We start from the raw sequence: 16233 nt of genomic DNA on the forward strand, positions 1-16233 counted from the left end.
TACGCACACAAAACATGGACTATACACAGGCTAACCATGGCTTTGCGGCAATACATTAAAGTTCTGGGGAATAGAAGAAGGGTCACCCTCTCCTAGAGGTGGTGACATTGTTAACTCACAGCTCTGCAGAGAGGCTTACTGGATTCACACTGATTTTAGCGCTTTGTCTTAAATGACCTGAATTTGTCCTGTTTCCTGTGATTGTTGCAGAACCTGAACCATTAATGTTCTGTATTTGTTAAAGTTATATTTTGTACTGTTTGTAACTTTTAGAGATATGTCTCTTTGATCCTGATGAGCTTGTGGTGCATGGGGTGTGGCACTGACAATGGCACCGCCCACTTGTGTGTTGTCCAATAGATTTGAAATCCTGTCCTACCAATTATTCAATGTGAACTGCTCACCTGATGTGGGTTGACTACATGTGTGCCTGTTTGTCTTTGACCTTTTTGACTCTGATGATGACACAGTGGTGCTGAAACGTTCCTCTGTTTGCACAATCAAAGGCTGTAAAGTGATCGCTGTGCTTCAGTCCCTTTCTTCTTCCTTGGAGGGTAAAATCAAAACTCAGCAGACAGTGAAAAAGGAAATGCTGCCCTCACTGGAGCATGAGATGCACACCGCTGCACATACTGTTTTGCCTCCTGCTGAGGTGTTGGGGCCACTGGGATGGGATATTTAATCTGTTCAGGCTGCATTTGATGAGAGCCGTGGCATTATTGGAAGAGACAGGGATGACATGGATACTACAAGATCCAGTGGAGCCAGCAGGGCGCCCCGCTGCAAGGATAAATTGTTTGATGTGATTCTCTCCTCATGAGAGCAGCAGGATTGGATGATGTATAATGATCCTCCTATCAAACCAGCAGCCTGGACAGCAGTTAATGGTAACTCATATGCAAAGCCCAAGAGAGCCTTCCTCCTCCTCCTCCTCCTCCTCCTGTAATTGGTCTCCTGCCTGCAGGCTCTCCTCATGCTGAAAGCGCCCCCGTGTGGCGGGCAGGAGGAGCGCGGGCGCCACGGGGGGTTTAAAAGCCTCAGCTGAGAAGGAGCTGCCCACAGTGCCGAGGAGCTCCACACCGGGAAAAGTTTACCTCTAACTACAACACTCGACAAACAGGAGGCAGAAACTGCGGAGATGGCAACTCAAGCACAGCAGCCGCCCCATCTGCACCTGGCTGAGATCACCGCCACGCAGTTTATCGACATCTGGAAACACTTTGACACAGACGGTCAGTGCGCACCACTCTGATCGCTGTTCCATTAATTGAGTCATCAATTAGTCTTTATTAGACGCTCAATATGCAATTCTAGGGAGGGTGTGTTATTAGAAAATCAGGTTTTTATTAATGATGTTACAAAAATTTTGTTTCCAGTGAGTTTAATTCTTTTTCTGTTATATTTTAATAAAAAAAACCCCAATATCACAAACTTCTGTATGAAAAGAACATATTTGCTCGAAATAACTGCAGATGATTACGACTATATCGGATATGTATTTTTATTTCACTGTCAATTTTTCAAATGTAGGCTGCTTGATTTTGTTTTTTAAATACATCGTGTGTTTACTAGGAACCACTCAGTAATGAGTGATTAATGCTCTGATGGCTTTACTGTAACACCCTGTGTTATAATAACTGTTGTGAGCTGCTGTATTTTCTGATTTAAATGAGTCATCTGCTATGGTTTTTAGACTCTGATGAGAGAAATGAAGTAAGACTCTATCAGAGTTAAGTTACAGACAGAAGGATGGAGGAGAGGATGAGGGGGGAGGGAGCTGAAAGGGAGAGAGAAAGAGAAAGTGAAGGAGAGATGGGGGAGGGAAGGATAAAGGGATGCAAAGGATGAGGGACAAGAGAGGGAGGGGGGTGAAAAGGTGAGAGAGAGAAGAGGATGAAGGGTGTTTTCTGCTGGAGTTTGTTGGGAGGAGCTTCTGATTCTGAGAGCTTACTGGGAATGAAGTGGAGGGATGAGTGTGTGCGTGTGTGTGTGTTTGTGTGTGTGTGCGTGTGTGTGTTTGTGTGTGTGTGCGTGTGTGTGTGTATGTGTGTGTGTGTGTGTGTGTGTGTGAGTGTGTGTGTGTGTGTGTATTTGTGTGTGTGTGTGTGTGTTGCGTTGCATTGCAGTTTTTAATTGTTTTTAATAACTATTAATATAAAATTAAATAGGAAAAAGTGAAAGTATTTGTTGTGCAGGTGGGAGGTGCCCGTGATTGTTATGTAATGATGGATTGTTGTTTCTGATATTTTAATATAAGCAGCTATTCAGTGTCGTAGTTAGCCAAGATGGAGCTGAGGTGAACTATCCTTCATACTGTCATGTAGACTGAGCTATAGCAATTATGGCTGAAACGTTTAACTGATTCGTCAGTTGTTGATCAACTATTTTGTTAATTGTTTAATTGTGTCCCACATTTTAAAACATCAGTCAGTCAGCGAGACATGTTTTTAAGTAAAAATGCCAAAAATGATCTGGTTTTCTCATCCGGTTTTCTTTGTCTGATATACTATTAAACTGAATATCCTCCAGTTTTAACTATTGGTCGGACACCACAAGCAATTTTAATGTGTCAAGCTGGGCTTTGGGAGAATTGTGATTTTTAAAAAAATCTTTTCTATAACTATGGACCAAAAATAATCAGCAGAGTAATTGATAGTGAACGTATCCCTGATAACAATGCATCATATTTTATAAACAGGTCATCAATAAAATCTTAATGTGCAAGTAAGTTTGGCTCTTTGATTAGTATTGTTAGGTAAAAGGAATATGAATTGTTCTATACTGTACTGTATACAGTTACTAAACATCCAATGTAACAGTGGTTAAACACTCTTCTGGATTCCTCCAAGCAGCGAGTCTCAGGTAAGAAGGTCGCCATGTTCTTGGTTGGAAAATGTCCCAGCAGCCAAACTGCCGCAGAGCATTGTTCCCTGTCTCACTATGAGCCACTCCAGTTTTAGTAATTTTCATGTTGCACATTGAGGGATTATTTTGTGAAGCCATTCACATCGAGCTCTGACCTCTATTGTTAAAGCCTTTATACACCCTGTCCAATAAACTCACAATATCATCAAATGGTTGAGCCTGACAGCACTGAAGCATCCTACAAAACTGTCACACTGTGTCCTGTTTCCTACTGACAGGTTGGTTAGCCGCACTTTGACCCTAAACATCCAATCTTAACTGTGACTATAGTCGTGATAGATCAAAATATGGTCACATTATTTATTCATTATTTACAGTTGCAACAGTTTTTGAAAGGTGTTTATCAGGAGCCAGTGTTTGGTTTGTCCTTTCTGGGCTACTCTAGAAACATGATCTCCATAAACGAGGACCTGCTCCCTATATAGATATATGTTGCTCATTCCAAGGTGACAAAAGCAATTCTTATTTACAGGTGATCATACAATAAAGAAAGCATACTTGCAACAGGTATGTCATTGTATGTAACAACAGAAAAAGCAGATAGTGTAAATGCTCAGCTGATCAACAGCTATGATCCAGAACTTCTCCAGCCTGGACAATTGCAATGGCTTTTTCTAAACCATTGTCTTCAAGCAGCTCCAGCACAGAAGTTTTGGGATTGAGTGCTCTGCTCAAGGGCGCCACACTCTTGGTAATGAGGGTGAAGAAATTGTAGCTAATTACTTCCACAAGAAAAGCCCTTCCTTAGTTTGACAACATGTTTCAAAGGATTGCCGCCTTCTGGTAAAATAAATCAGTCAAATGGAAAATAACGAATGAGGGCAATAGAGACTTGTGCGTCATCACAAGAGTCTCACTCAAAGTAAACAATCTTCTGTCCACACAGTCTAAAAAAAAATCTGTGGATGTGTTGGTGATGGCCTTTTGTCTCGCTAAAGCAGCATCAAGGCAGCAACAGGTTGTTTTGTTGACCACAACTGCTGCACAGCAGTGGCTGACTGGACCGTAGCTTCTGTTGGCTGCAGGGAACACGAGGACAACAAACAAATGAACAAACAAACAACTGAGGCCCTCAGCCAGTTGAAGAATGTGTGCACTGATTTTCCCCCAGTCTTCAAACTCGTGTGGGCTTTTCTGTCCGCATAGCGAGTAAAAGTGTTTTTTGCATGACAATTTTTGCTGTTTTCAGTCATTATGCGTTAGGCAGCTGGATTGTTTCTGATGTGCCATTGAGCAATCAGCGTTGAGCTGTGTTTGAAAATGTTTTGGGAAGTCGAGGGCTGCATCTGCTCAGTATGCTGTGTGCAGTGGTGCGCTCCATGTGGCAGCTGAGATTTGTATCTCAACTGAACTCTGGCAGTGAGCCCCAGTGAACTGAGAGCACAGTTACTTATGAGGGCTTTTACAAGTAACACGGTTTGAACACATTCAGACTTCATCATAGATTAATTCTTCCTTGCTTTCCCGACCTGTGTTACTCTTTACTGTATTTAATTACCAGTTATGTAGTAGATTAAAATTCATTCAGATTACTAGAAAATCTTTTCTTTTCAAACAGAGTAAACTTTTAGTCAGTCAGAACTTGATTTGACTCCATGTCCTTGAAGAAACAACACATTCAAATACATGCATATTTGAAGGGGCTGACCTGTAGTCCTACCCACCACTGTGTGCACCGTGTGCTGCAGATGCAGCTCTAAAGGGCCAGCCAAACAGGACAGATGCAGCAAACTGCTGAGTCACCAGTCACGAGCATGGACTGTAAAATAATGGACGTAACTTCCGTGAAATCACCTATTGGTTGACTCCTGTTTTAAAGCATCTAGTTTGACATTTCTGATAGCATCTTGGAGTTTTTAGAGTCAAAAGCTTTGGAGAAGCAAGGGGTGGATGTGACTCATGGACTATAGCTATGCCTCATAGACTACCTGTCACTCAAAGTGTCCCTGCCCTTGAATATCTATAATGTTAAGCCCTAATACAATGTATATGAGTAAGTTATGAGAGAATTCATCCCCCATGCAGTTGCCACGAATTTTAAAATTAGTTATAGAGACCACAAGCGTTTTTTTGTACCAGGCTGTAAACATGTTTATTTCTGCTGCAAAGTTGGACATTTTAACACGGTCTTTTGGGATTGACTGGCTTCTGGAGCCAGCCTCAAGTGGCTATTTCAGGAACTGCAGTTTATGGCACTTCCACGTTGGCATCATTTTTTCAGCCTCGGAGGTTGCCGCTTGGTCATAAGGTGGGAAGTTTGTGTTCAAATTTGTAAATTTAGTTTTCAAATAATGGGGCTTTGTATTTATTGGTCATGTCCTATAATTAAAGGCATGGATGAAAGATGAAAACACTACAATATACAATCAGTTTGGCCAGACTATCAGAGTGGCTCTTTGCATACATTGTCCCTGCATCACATCAGTATGTAGCATATTGAACAAGATGACATTTTTTCATTGGTTTTTTTTTTCTTAGCCAAACGTAAACTTTTCTGAGACTGAAGTGTAAAGACAAGGGTGTAAAGATGTAGTGATTTAGTAGATATTGCTAATGTCCAGATTGTAGCTTCTGGCAGACAGTGTTTGGTGCGTGGGTGGTACAGAACCGTATATCCTTACACAACGGTTTATTTGATTTCCTATGTATAGGCGTCCCACAAAAGACATTAAGGTATGACGGTTAAGGTTACACAGAGAAACATAATGACATACCTGAAAATGACTCTAGTTTCACTCAAAGTTCACACAGTTCCCAACACCAGTCTCCTAGGGATAGTCCTGGACAAAGGTTATGTTTTGTGACCCATCCAACGCCCCAGCCTACCTCCTTCTTGGACCTGCTTCCTTGTTTACACCTGCATTGGTCGACTGCAGCCTTCCCAAATGTCAATACAAATACAAATATGAGTTTTACAGAAATGTATATATATACGAATTTTGGTGCATGGCTTTCAGTAGGAAAACTGGCAAACAGAGCATGAGAGCAGCCTGTATAGACAGTGATATACTGAGGGATTACTGTGCTCAATCTTGTTTAACTGCTGGGTTCAAACCAGCAAAACTAACAATGTAGCACTCAAAGTCATTTGAAATTGCAGATCTAGATATAATAATTTTATTTGCGGAATTTCTTGGTGATGATTTTTCATCCTTCATCTTTGCTGCAGAAGCTGATTGTTTGGCTAATGAGGGATAATCCGTCTGTCTCTCAGTTTGAACGTTAACAGATGATAAGAACTTATCAGGTTGTTTGAAAGCAAAATGGAGTTGAATTGAAGATGAATGTCACCTTTAGTTTGCTGGGTCGTCCTGCTTTGTGTTCCCACACCCAAAGCTTTGTGTCCCAGCAGTGATATGTTTATACAGTATCTAAAACAGCAGCTCAACCAAAGCACAGATGGTGACATGGAGCACCTATCAAATACTATGTGCAAATGAATCTGGGCAGGGAGACGAAAGGAGGAGGAGGGGAGGTGATCAGAAAGGAAAAGAGATGAGAGGATAAGAGATTAAGAGATGAAGAGGGAGGTGGGGCAGGGTGAATCTCTGCATTTTATTCTGTACATCTGTGTTTTATTCTGAATTGAAGTAACAATTTTATTTATGTACGATAATAAGGCACGAACCCTGCAATCCCTGCTTGGATTTTAGACAGATGGGACTCATTCTTATGATTAAAAAGAGAGCTCTGAATGTCCTATATGTTACCCTCTGACTTGCAGAGAAACCAGTGGAGTAAATTATTGTATTAAAATCATCCCGGTCATGTGACTGACAGACGATTTACAAATCCAAACGCAGGGACAGAATGCCCCAATAAGCACTAGTCTGACTGCACACTTCCACCCTCTTAGGCAAGAAAACTCATTATACTGCTTACACGCCAGCTACAATGGACTCTTGTGGGTTGTTTTTCTTTTCCCTGCTGCAGCACATCACTTATTCTCCACAATCCAGAAAGGCCAATTTGGCACGGGATACATGAGTGAGAATTTTCTCTCATTGCAAGCTTGATTTTGTGTGGCATGCCTTCAGTTCATCAAAATTAAAAGTCTTCAGTTGTGTAGAGATGATGTGATAATTTGTCTTATTTCACAGTGTTGTAAGTTTCATTGAAGACATGAATATTGACATGTGCACTGATTTTGGGGCTCAACCAACCAAATACTCTACGAAACAACTGTATGCAACAGAACAGCTGTAAGCATGTGTGTGTTCTGTATGTAGTCCAAATAAGCTCTTTACAGTTTGCTGCCCACTTGGATGCAAATACAGACGATTTGAGACCAGAATAGCATTTGAGGTTTGGCCACTGTTCCAAAATTTAAAGACCCCTGTTGACCTTTAATCTTTCATCCACATCCACAGCCTTTAATCAAACTTTTAAACAGTCAACAAAGCTTCAGGCAGCTTAAAAGTTTTATAACATCATTTGTGCCAAACTAATTAAGTTCCTCTGGTGCTCTGTAGGAAACGGTTACATTGAGGGGAAGGAGCTGGAGAACTTCTTCAAAGAGCTGGAGACTGCGAGACGAGGGGCAGGCGTGGTGAGTATGTGCACCAATACTTCAATATATTCACACAAAGCAGACCACATCCGTAACAGATCCTTCAGTCCACCTTCAATCCAGCATTTGACAAAATAAAACATGGATTGTATGACAGCTGGGGTAGAGTGTAATTAGATTGTCACGTGATGTCATTGACTTACATGGCAAAAGAGACGTCTATAAATTAGTGGATAAACTTTTTTGAGTGTCACGACCCCTGCGGAATGACTTCACTATCTTTACTATCCTACCATCTTTTTTTCACTATCAGGATGTGCTAACATTTAGAAACTCTAAACTGGAAGTTAACCCTTTGGCTGGCCACTCAGGCCACACTCAGCCGCACACCCTTTGTGATGCACGCGCTCAGTGACGTAGTGCCGATCATTCCTGGGTTATCTGGGTATTTTAATATGTGGCAGTTGAACCATTTTGGCTTCATGTACCAATTAGCAGCCCCGCGTTCAACCCAATATCCAATTCTTTTAATACATCCATGGGTGAAATACTCAAAACCATTGCTGTGGTAGCTCCCGCTACAATTGGTGTCTCCAGGATGCAAATTTGTGTTTCCAAGAATGGACGAAGGCATGACCTGCCCTACTCTGCCTTCCTCTGCTTCTGACTGGCCAACGCCTTACCAATCCAACCAACCAAGGCAACAAGTACTAGCCGTTCAGAGGGACAGCAAGGTGTGTCATGCCTTCTTTATCCTCGGAAACATGTATTTTCCTCCAGGTCAAATGTTTAGATGTTTTGTTAGTATCCACACACATTTCACTCTTTTTGGCCCATTTCTTCATTGACACTGACTGATTACTGTACTAGATCATACAATTGTGTATAAAACTGAAATGACGATTTCAACAGTACAAGGTTTCACATCACACATTGCACACACACTGCTACTGCTACTACCCTTGTGTATAGTATCCTGTGTAAAGTAATATGTACATCACAATAAACAGAAAATGTACACAGCACAACATGCTGTAATACAAAAACACATCAATGCAAAAACCAGAAAAGTAATCTATAGCCTACAAAGTAAAGATACCTGGCCACATTCCTCCATGTTCAGAAATTACCGATTCTGCTGTTATCAAGCTCTGCACATGTTTGGCAACATTCATACACATGGGTGGCATCTGTCAGGGAACTTGACATAATGTGTGATTGATGATCTGAGATGTGGGAGACTCCCCCTGCATTAGTCAAGTTCACGTTTCACCTGACAGGTAATTTACCAATTCAGCAGATGTTCCAGGGGATCCATATTACTGTGGTGTTATTCATGGTATATATAATATATATGCCTGGCAGATTTTGACAATTGAATGGACTGCTGTGCATGTGATGACTTACACAATGAAATTATGCCTTGAAATTATGTTTTGGAGCTTACAACTATTTGACCAAAAAGCAAGACATAGTCAATTGGTACTTGTGCAAACTGTTTACAATTGTACTTACTCATTTGCACAGATGTGCTGAGGCATTTGCACTTTGCTGGAAGGAATGAGAGATTCATATCTGTTAATAAGCGCCCAGTTGTTTGGAGGTTTGCACATGTTTTGAGAATATTAATTCCAATTTTAAAAATGAAAAAATTGTAAAATACACCATTAATATCATACGTCTTTTTGTGCTGTGATTTGTTGTGGTTGCAGGATCCTACACATACTGCATTTAAAGAAAAGATGAAGGAGTTCATGGCCAACTTTGACAAGAATTCTGATGGGAAAATTGAGATGTCCGAGGTAAGAACTGAAAACAGCTGCCCCAGCGATGACATTACCCTTGTTCTCTCATCAAAAAGCAGACAGGATTTTTCCATTGGATTTTGGATCATTGCAGAAAATAAGCTCTGTGGTAAACAAAAATTTATGACACTTACACATTTTATTCAGCAAGATAATCTTCACAAATTAAAACAACTTTCAGGATTTCTGAAGCCTAAATTCATTCGCCTGAAGTACAAAGCTATTGCTAGGCTAAAACAAACTATACTATTGATGACATTCTGTAGACTCATTAGCCACTTGTTAGCAAACGTCATTTTTAGGACACATAAAAACTTGAAATTTCACAGTGGGGTATTTACTGATTTATTTTATGTTGTTAAACAAAACGTGAACCTCTCTTAAGCTTGTGATAACCACAGACTTTATTTCAGGCCTCTAACCAGAAAGCCATTCAAAAAACACATTGACTTTGAGATGAGGGAACGGTAGGTGCTGAAATGCAAAAGGATTACTTGGTTTTAGGATTCATTTCTGGGGTTTTCTATGGTGGTCTAATGGTTGACACATTCAGTGTATCCACAATGTCCCTGGTTTAACTCCAGTCGTTGTTACATGTCATCCCCCCTCTCTCTGTCCCTATATTTTTTTTCTTTAACTTTCAACCTATCAAACTTAATTAAAAAATGCCAAAAAATATTAATAAATATAACTACTGTTAAATAAAGCCTATGTTTTTAGTGTTTCCTGTCTTCATAAATCTAAACCATTAACATAAAATATAGGTCTCTTGAATGGTTAGTGGTAAAATGGACAGTACTTGTATAGCGCTTTTCTAGTCCTATTGGCCACTCAAAGCACTTTAACACTACATGTCACATTCACCCATTCACACACCGGTGACTGAGGCTACCGTACAAAATGCCACCTGCTACTCAGTAATCATTCACACAAACTCACACTTCAATGACGCGGCATTTGGGGCAATTTAGGGTTCAGTATCTTACCAAAGGATACTTCGACATGTTGACCGGAGGAGCTGGGGATCAAACCGCTGACCTTTTGATTAGAGGACAACCAGCTCTACCTCTGAGCCACAACTGATGATAATAGTTCTGTGTCTTTGTCATCCTCTCTGTAGTTGGCTCAGCTTCTGCCAACAGAGGAAAACTTCCTGCTCTGTTTCAGAGAGTTTGTGGGATCAAGCGCCGAGTTTATGGCTGTAAGTTTGTATGTATTTGTGTCTGTCTACCTCAATGACTACTCGTTATATAACTCCATATATTTGATCTGTTCTGCCAAGCTCTCACACTTGTCAAAACTAATTTAGTTTAATGATGGTAAAGAATTTGGATTTTGTATTGGACAGCCCCAAAAGTTAGCCTTTTTCTTTCTCTGTTTCTGTTATAAAACATTCCTCGCTGACTAACTGCTTAACTCACTGCTGTGAAATTTCCCCACAAATGATTCAAGTCAGTAGTGCTGTCACAGCTCATCCTGTGCGACACATGTTCAGCTGCCCAGCGACGCCTTTTCTTTCCCTGCAATTTTAGAATGCCTGTTTCTTGTGGAAACAGTCCAATAATTGTGTAATATGTTTATTTACCGCCTTGAAGACGTGTCTGGAATTAAAACATTGTCAGAAATGTTGGAAGTTGTGCTGGAGACTGTGTTGTGTTTAAGATTTTGTTCATCCTTGAGAGTATAAATCTGACTTAAACTGTCTTATTTGACATAAATGGACTAAATTCACAGTTCTTCCATATATTAGCTTTGTCAGTGTAACAATATTACCACACCAAACATAAGCTCCAGTCTTAAATAGGTTTCTTATCAGTCTGAATCAGAAATAGTAAGACCTTTCAACAGACTTTCATGCATGTGTTTAAATGCCTTGTCAGCAAGTACACAACATTATATTTGACCCACACTTCTGCATATGTTGAATTAATTAGAGAGAAAATGGTGAGGCATTGAACATCTGGTCCACTGTGATTGAAAATAACACACATACACACACTTGGTGTACTCGAGCTGAGTAGGATTTTCAGTGGTGTGATGTTCAGGCCGCTCTGTGTTAAAGCTATTCTCAGACAGAGCATACATTATGAATGGAGCACAGCTTTCTGCAGGGGAGTGCTGGAGGGGTTTAGGTATCCATCTTTGCTAAGGGCTTTGACAAACCTTGCATTTATATCAAATGACACCCTTTTCCCTCTGTCTTTTCTCTTTATTGTCTTTTTTTCTGTAGATAGTGTTTGGGTTTTTTTTAACTGATAATTGTGGTTAAAGTAGCACAGATGTTATTTAAAAGCTACTGTAACTTCATTGCTCTTCTCCTGCAGGCCTGGCGGAGGTATGACACTGACCGCAGTGGGTACATTGAGTCGAATGAGTTGAAGGTAAAACACAACACATCAAACTCTGCAAGCTACAGTGGATTAATGTAAAATCTTTTACAGTACATGCTAAAAACTCAGCTGTTCTTACAACAATACAGCACTCTCACAGCGAAGAAAAGAAACAGTGTTAGTGGTGTCTCTGCTGATTCTGCACGTGTATCATGCTTTCAGTTTAAAATTCTCACTGATATGTGAAAAACAAAATCACATAGTGCCTTTAAAAAAAACCCATTACCTTACGTTTGCAAAAACAACTGATACACTTGCTTCATATTGTATTAGTTACATTTTATCCTTTATTTAAACTTTTACTACTATATATTCCTATATCTAGGCTCTTTCTCTCTCTGTTTTTACCGTTGTATATGTTTTTCTGGGGTGTCCTATAGCAGTCCGAAGGTTAAAAGTTATACTGTTGGAGGGAGTCTGTGACCCAGACTTGTGTAGTGGCGGTGACTGAGCATGCATTTGTAGTTCATTTGACAATAGATAACTTTAAACTTGATATTTGAAAAGCATCATATCATGTGATCACCAGTAGTTTTCTCCCTCTACAGGGTTTCCTGTCAGACCTGCTGAAGAAGGCCAACAGAAACTATGATGAAAAGAAGCTCAATGAGTACACACAGACAATTGTGAGTATCATTAGGCAGAATATGGTTTTCTTGCTTCTGCAAACTCAACATTATGACTACAAGACTCTTCTATTATCCATATTTATATAAACAAAACAATGATGTCTATAGTTGTACTGACACAAAAGACAAACTTTTTTTCTTTTTTTAATATCTGTTAAAAATGTAGTACTTGGCAGCTTCATTTCTACATAATGTAACTGAATAACTTCCCTAAAGGCTTTCGTTTTAATATACTGAACATAAGTGTCTGGGTTTAACCTCCAGCTTAATGTAGTGCTGAAACATCACTTTTCACTCAGCCATCTGTGGTCCAAACACACTCACCTGCTGGCGTCTAAACACTCTTGAATGTTTAACATATAAAATGTGAGTGTAGGGCTGTATGTGAAGGTGTTTTTAGACTTCCTGTTTTCTTTCTGTTTGATAAATCCTCTTCATTCTGTGCAGCTCAGGATGTTTGATCTTAACGGTGATGGTAAACTCGGCCTCTCTGAGATGGCGAGGTGAGTCTGTCTCCACTTTTAATTATCTCTGTGCTCTGCGTGTAAAATTTAAACCTCTCTTAAAGGATGCCAACAAGATGAAACCTTTCTTGTTGTTTTACTGCAGGCTCTTGCCCGTCCAGGAGAACTTCCTGTTGAAGTTTGAAGTAAGATTAAACTTGAATTGTTTTTAGGGATAAAATCACACCTCCTATGGCAACTTAAGTCCTGTCCCTCTGACATAAAAAGTCAGACAACATTGGAGATTGAGAACATTATTGGATTCATGACAAGAGGATTATTTGTCATCAAAGTACCGATTAACATATGGGACATTCACACTAATGCATGTTTGCTTACATTAAATCCCTTAGTAAAAACATATTACAGTATATAACATTTTTTTAATGTATTTTGGATTTATGAACAGATTTATCTTGAATTTATTCGATTTAACAATCAATAAATAATGATAATTTAAATCAATGATGTTAATTTGCATCTTAAAATAAAAAAGGCTCATCTTATTGCATAGTTTCGAGTATATCCTTAGTTGAAAAATATTTTTGAGGAAATACATTTTGATGTAGCACATTTGTAGCACAGGGACAATAGTAATCTACAGCACATATATGTCCCACATGTATTTTGTCATGTATGTTTCCGTGTATACATACATGGTAGCTTGCGAGAGCAGATCAACAATTCCTTTCTGACAGAGGATTAGTCTGATCAGGATTAACTCAACTCTAGACCCAGTTATCATAATCTGCATGGATTAATATCAGTTCGGTATCTGGTGGGGCTTTTACTGCTCTCTAGAAATACCCTGCAGTTTCTAACAATTTCCCTGCTCCCTCTCTCTCTCTGTTACACAGGGCATCCAACTCACAGTTAAAGAATTTGACTCTCTCTTCACCTTCTACGATAAGGTGAAAACAACCTGTTTGTCTGTGTGTTTGTTTCTTATATCCTGTGTTATGTAATGCACAGTGTGTGTTTGTTTACTGCTTTAGGGTCCAGTATTTAAGAAAGTAACATTTCTGTATTTTCTATGAGGCTGTGCTAGACGGATCACACACTTCTTATTTATGGCCTGTAAATTGATTGCATAATTTCAATTAATAACACTTCTTCTGAGGGCTCATTTATACTCCCTTTATGAATGAAAATAGATACATCCATGTCAAAAGTTGTAAAAGTCAAGGCGACGGTGGAAAAGGTTGTATAATGTACCTTGTAATAGAAGTGGTGTTGTTGGCTTTGATCTTTGAGGAAAGTTAAGTACATTGCGACATGTAGATGGAGAATCCTTTTACCATGTTACTGAATCGTTCCATTCTTCCATTTTTTCATGTCTTTGTCATGTCATATGGCCGTATGTCGCTTGAGCTATATAAGTTGTTTCCAAAAAAATAGACATAGAGAATGGGGAAAAAAACTCTTTCCTTGTCCATATACCTATCTTTTTTTTTTATCCACCACTTTAGTGCAATAACTATTTGATTAATTGTTATGAAATTTTGTGCAGACAGTCATGGTGCCTCAGAGGATGAATCTTAATGATTTTGAATACCCCCAGACCCTTCTGGGGACATTTCTGACTTTAATTGAAATGTTAGCTAGTTTGACAGCTTTCTCAAACCTTATGTAAATAGTTCACAGAATGTGTTTGTTTCTGAAAAGAATTTAAGGTGAGAAATAAGCCATGCAGTTCCTGAATCTGTCTTCATTTTAGATGAACAGCAGTTATTTTAAAAGTTTTTCAGGAGTTTCCGGAGACAGTGAGTCATGCTGGACGCCCCTGATTTGCATGAAGTAGTTTATATTCAACTTAATGCAAATGAGGAGTGGATTCCCCATCTCTCGAAACGCAAAAGTGAGCCACCAGAATGCATTGCACGGCTGCTCACGTAGTCAGTGAGTAGAAGCGTGGAAATGACAGAACCTGTGGACACTTTTCATCAGAGAACTGTACAGCTGTCGACTATTATTCTTCTCCATACACAGAATGCTCTCATTTCCTCTGTATAATTCAGGCCACTTGTGTTGTCTCTATCACCAGGATGGTAACGGCTACATTGATGAGCAGGAGCTGGATGCTTTGCTGAAGGACCTCTGTGACAAGAACAAAATGGTAATGAATAGTTAGCCCATTGATTGATCAGTTCGGGTTACTTTTCTACTTGCCAAATATAGAGCTGAGATGGAACAGCTGCCAGAGATGCCTCTGCACTGTACGTTTGTACCATCTGTAAACCACTTTGTGTCAATGCATTGATTTTATGTGCCCGTGCCGTTTCTGTTAGGACGTGGACCCCGTGGACTCAAAAGGACTAATGGGGTACAAGAAGAGCATCATGGCTCTGTCTGACGGAGGGAAGCTGTACCGCACTGAGCTGGAGATCGTCCTCTGCCGGGACTCCACGCTGTGAGCTCCCTGCCATCATCTCCCTACTTCCTCCTCCCTCCTACCTCCTGATGTAACCTGGTGCATGTGTGACCCTTAACCTCGCTACACCACTTAGAGTGAAAACAAGTGCTTGTGAGAGCACAAAGTGTACTGCTGGCCCTGCTATTTTAGCTTTCTACCCCTCTGAGGTTTTTCTTTTTTTGAACTTAAAATGCAGTTCCATAGTGAGATAGCCATAGAAATGACTACAGGAAAATATTGTGTATTTATTTGACTTCCTGTTTTTAATATGCATTTTTTACATTATTCCCATATCTATATGTTTCTCTCCCAATGATTTTAATATACTTGTTTTATGTAGCATCTGTTTATTTATTTTATTTATTTTTATTGGATTTACTCTTATTTGACAAGGCTTGTACTGTTCTATCAAAGATATTACTGAGAATGAATAAATATAAAATGACAATTCTTGTCCCAATTAATCATTTGCATTAAGCCTTTAACTGCTGGACCGTCATCAATTTTCCGCTGCGTTCAGACACCTTTTGCTTGCATGCAATCCTCTGAAACCTCAAAAAAAATGTTTTTTTTCTTCGAAAAACACAGAAAAAGCAACTTGGTGAGAAATCTCCTACAAAAATATAGTAAAAGGTGAGAAGGAAATTATCTGAAAATTAGCTGGGGGGGATTATTAGATATTATTAAAAAACCTAGGAAGAAACGTCCATAAAACTATATTTACAATAGTCTATTTTTGGTTTATTACTTTTCTTTTGTTTTTCTATTTTTTTTAATTTTGTTTTACTAATTGCTTGCTGATTTTTGGGCAATTTCTTGTTAAGTTGCTTGTTTGCCCTATTTCCATGATTTTGACATTTGCTCAGGTTTCAAAGGGTTAAATAACTGCATCATCTGCAAAACCTCAGCTATCAGGGGAATCATTTCAGCGGTGCCACCCTCTTGACGGTGAAAGTTTTGTTTGTCTCAGTGCCATGTAAAAGCAAAATAAATGATTCCCTTTTGGAGACTTGTGTGTTTCCGGTGAAGATTACAGCTCAGGTACAGATGCCCAAAGC

At 39.5% G+C, this 16233-nt stretch overlaps 1 protein-coding gene across 1 annotated transcript; it reads left to right on the plus strand.

The window, feature by feature from the left end:
- The first annotated feature begins 1007 nt into the window (after positions 1 to 1007).
- On the plus strand, positions 1008 to 15623 carry LOC121944959 (calretinin-like). The gene is made up of 11 exons (XM_042488944.2): positions 1008 to 1232; positions 7398 to 7474; positions 9148 to 9237; positions 10361 to 10441; positions 11565 to 11621; positions 12179 to 12256; positions 12707 to 12762; positions 12869 to 12908; positions 13620 to 13673; positions 14807 to 14878; positions 15051 to 15623. Exons 1-11 carry the CDS (start codon positions 1139 to 1141, stop codon positions 15174 to 15176), a joined length of 825 nt encoding a protein of 274 aa, XP_042344878.1. The 5' UTR covers positions 1008 to 1138; the 3' UTR covers positions 15177 to 15623.
- Positions 15624 to 16233: the final 610 nt, after the last annotated feature.

The sequence above is a fragment of the Plectropomus leopardus genome, chromosome 1, assembly GCF_026936395.1.
Source record: "Plectropomus leopardus strain MGB_pleo_1.0 chromosome 1, ASM2693639v1, whole genome shotgun sequence".
Classification (NCBI taxonomy): domain Eukaryota; kingdom Metazoa; phylum Chordata; class Actinopteri; order Perciformes; family Serranidae; genus Plectropomus; species Plectropomus leopardus.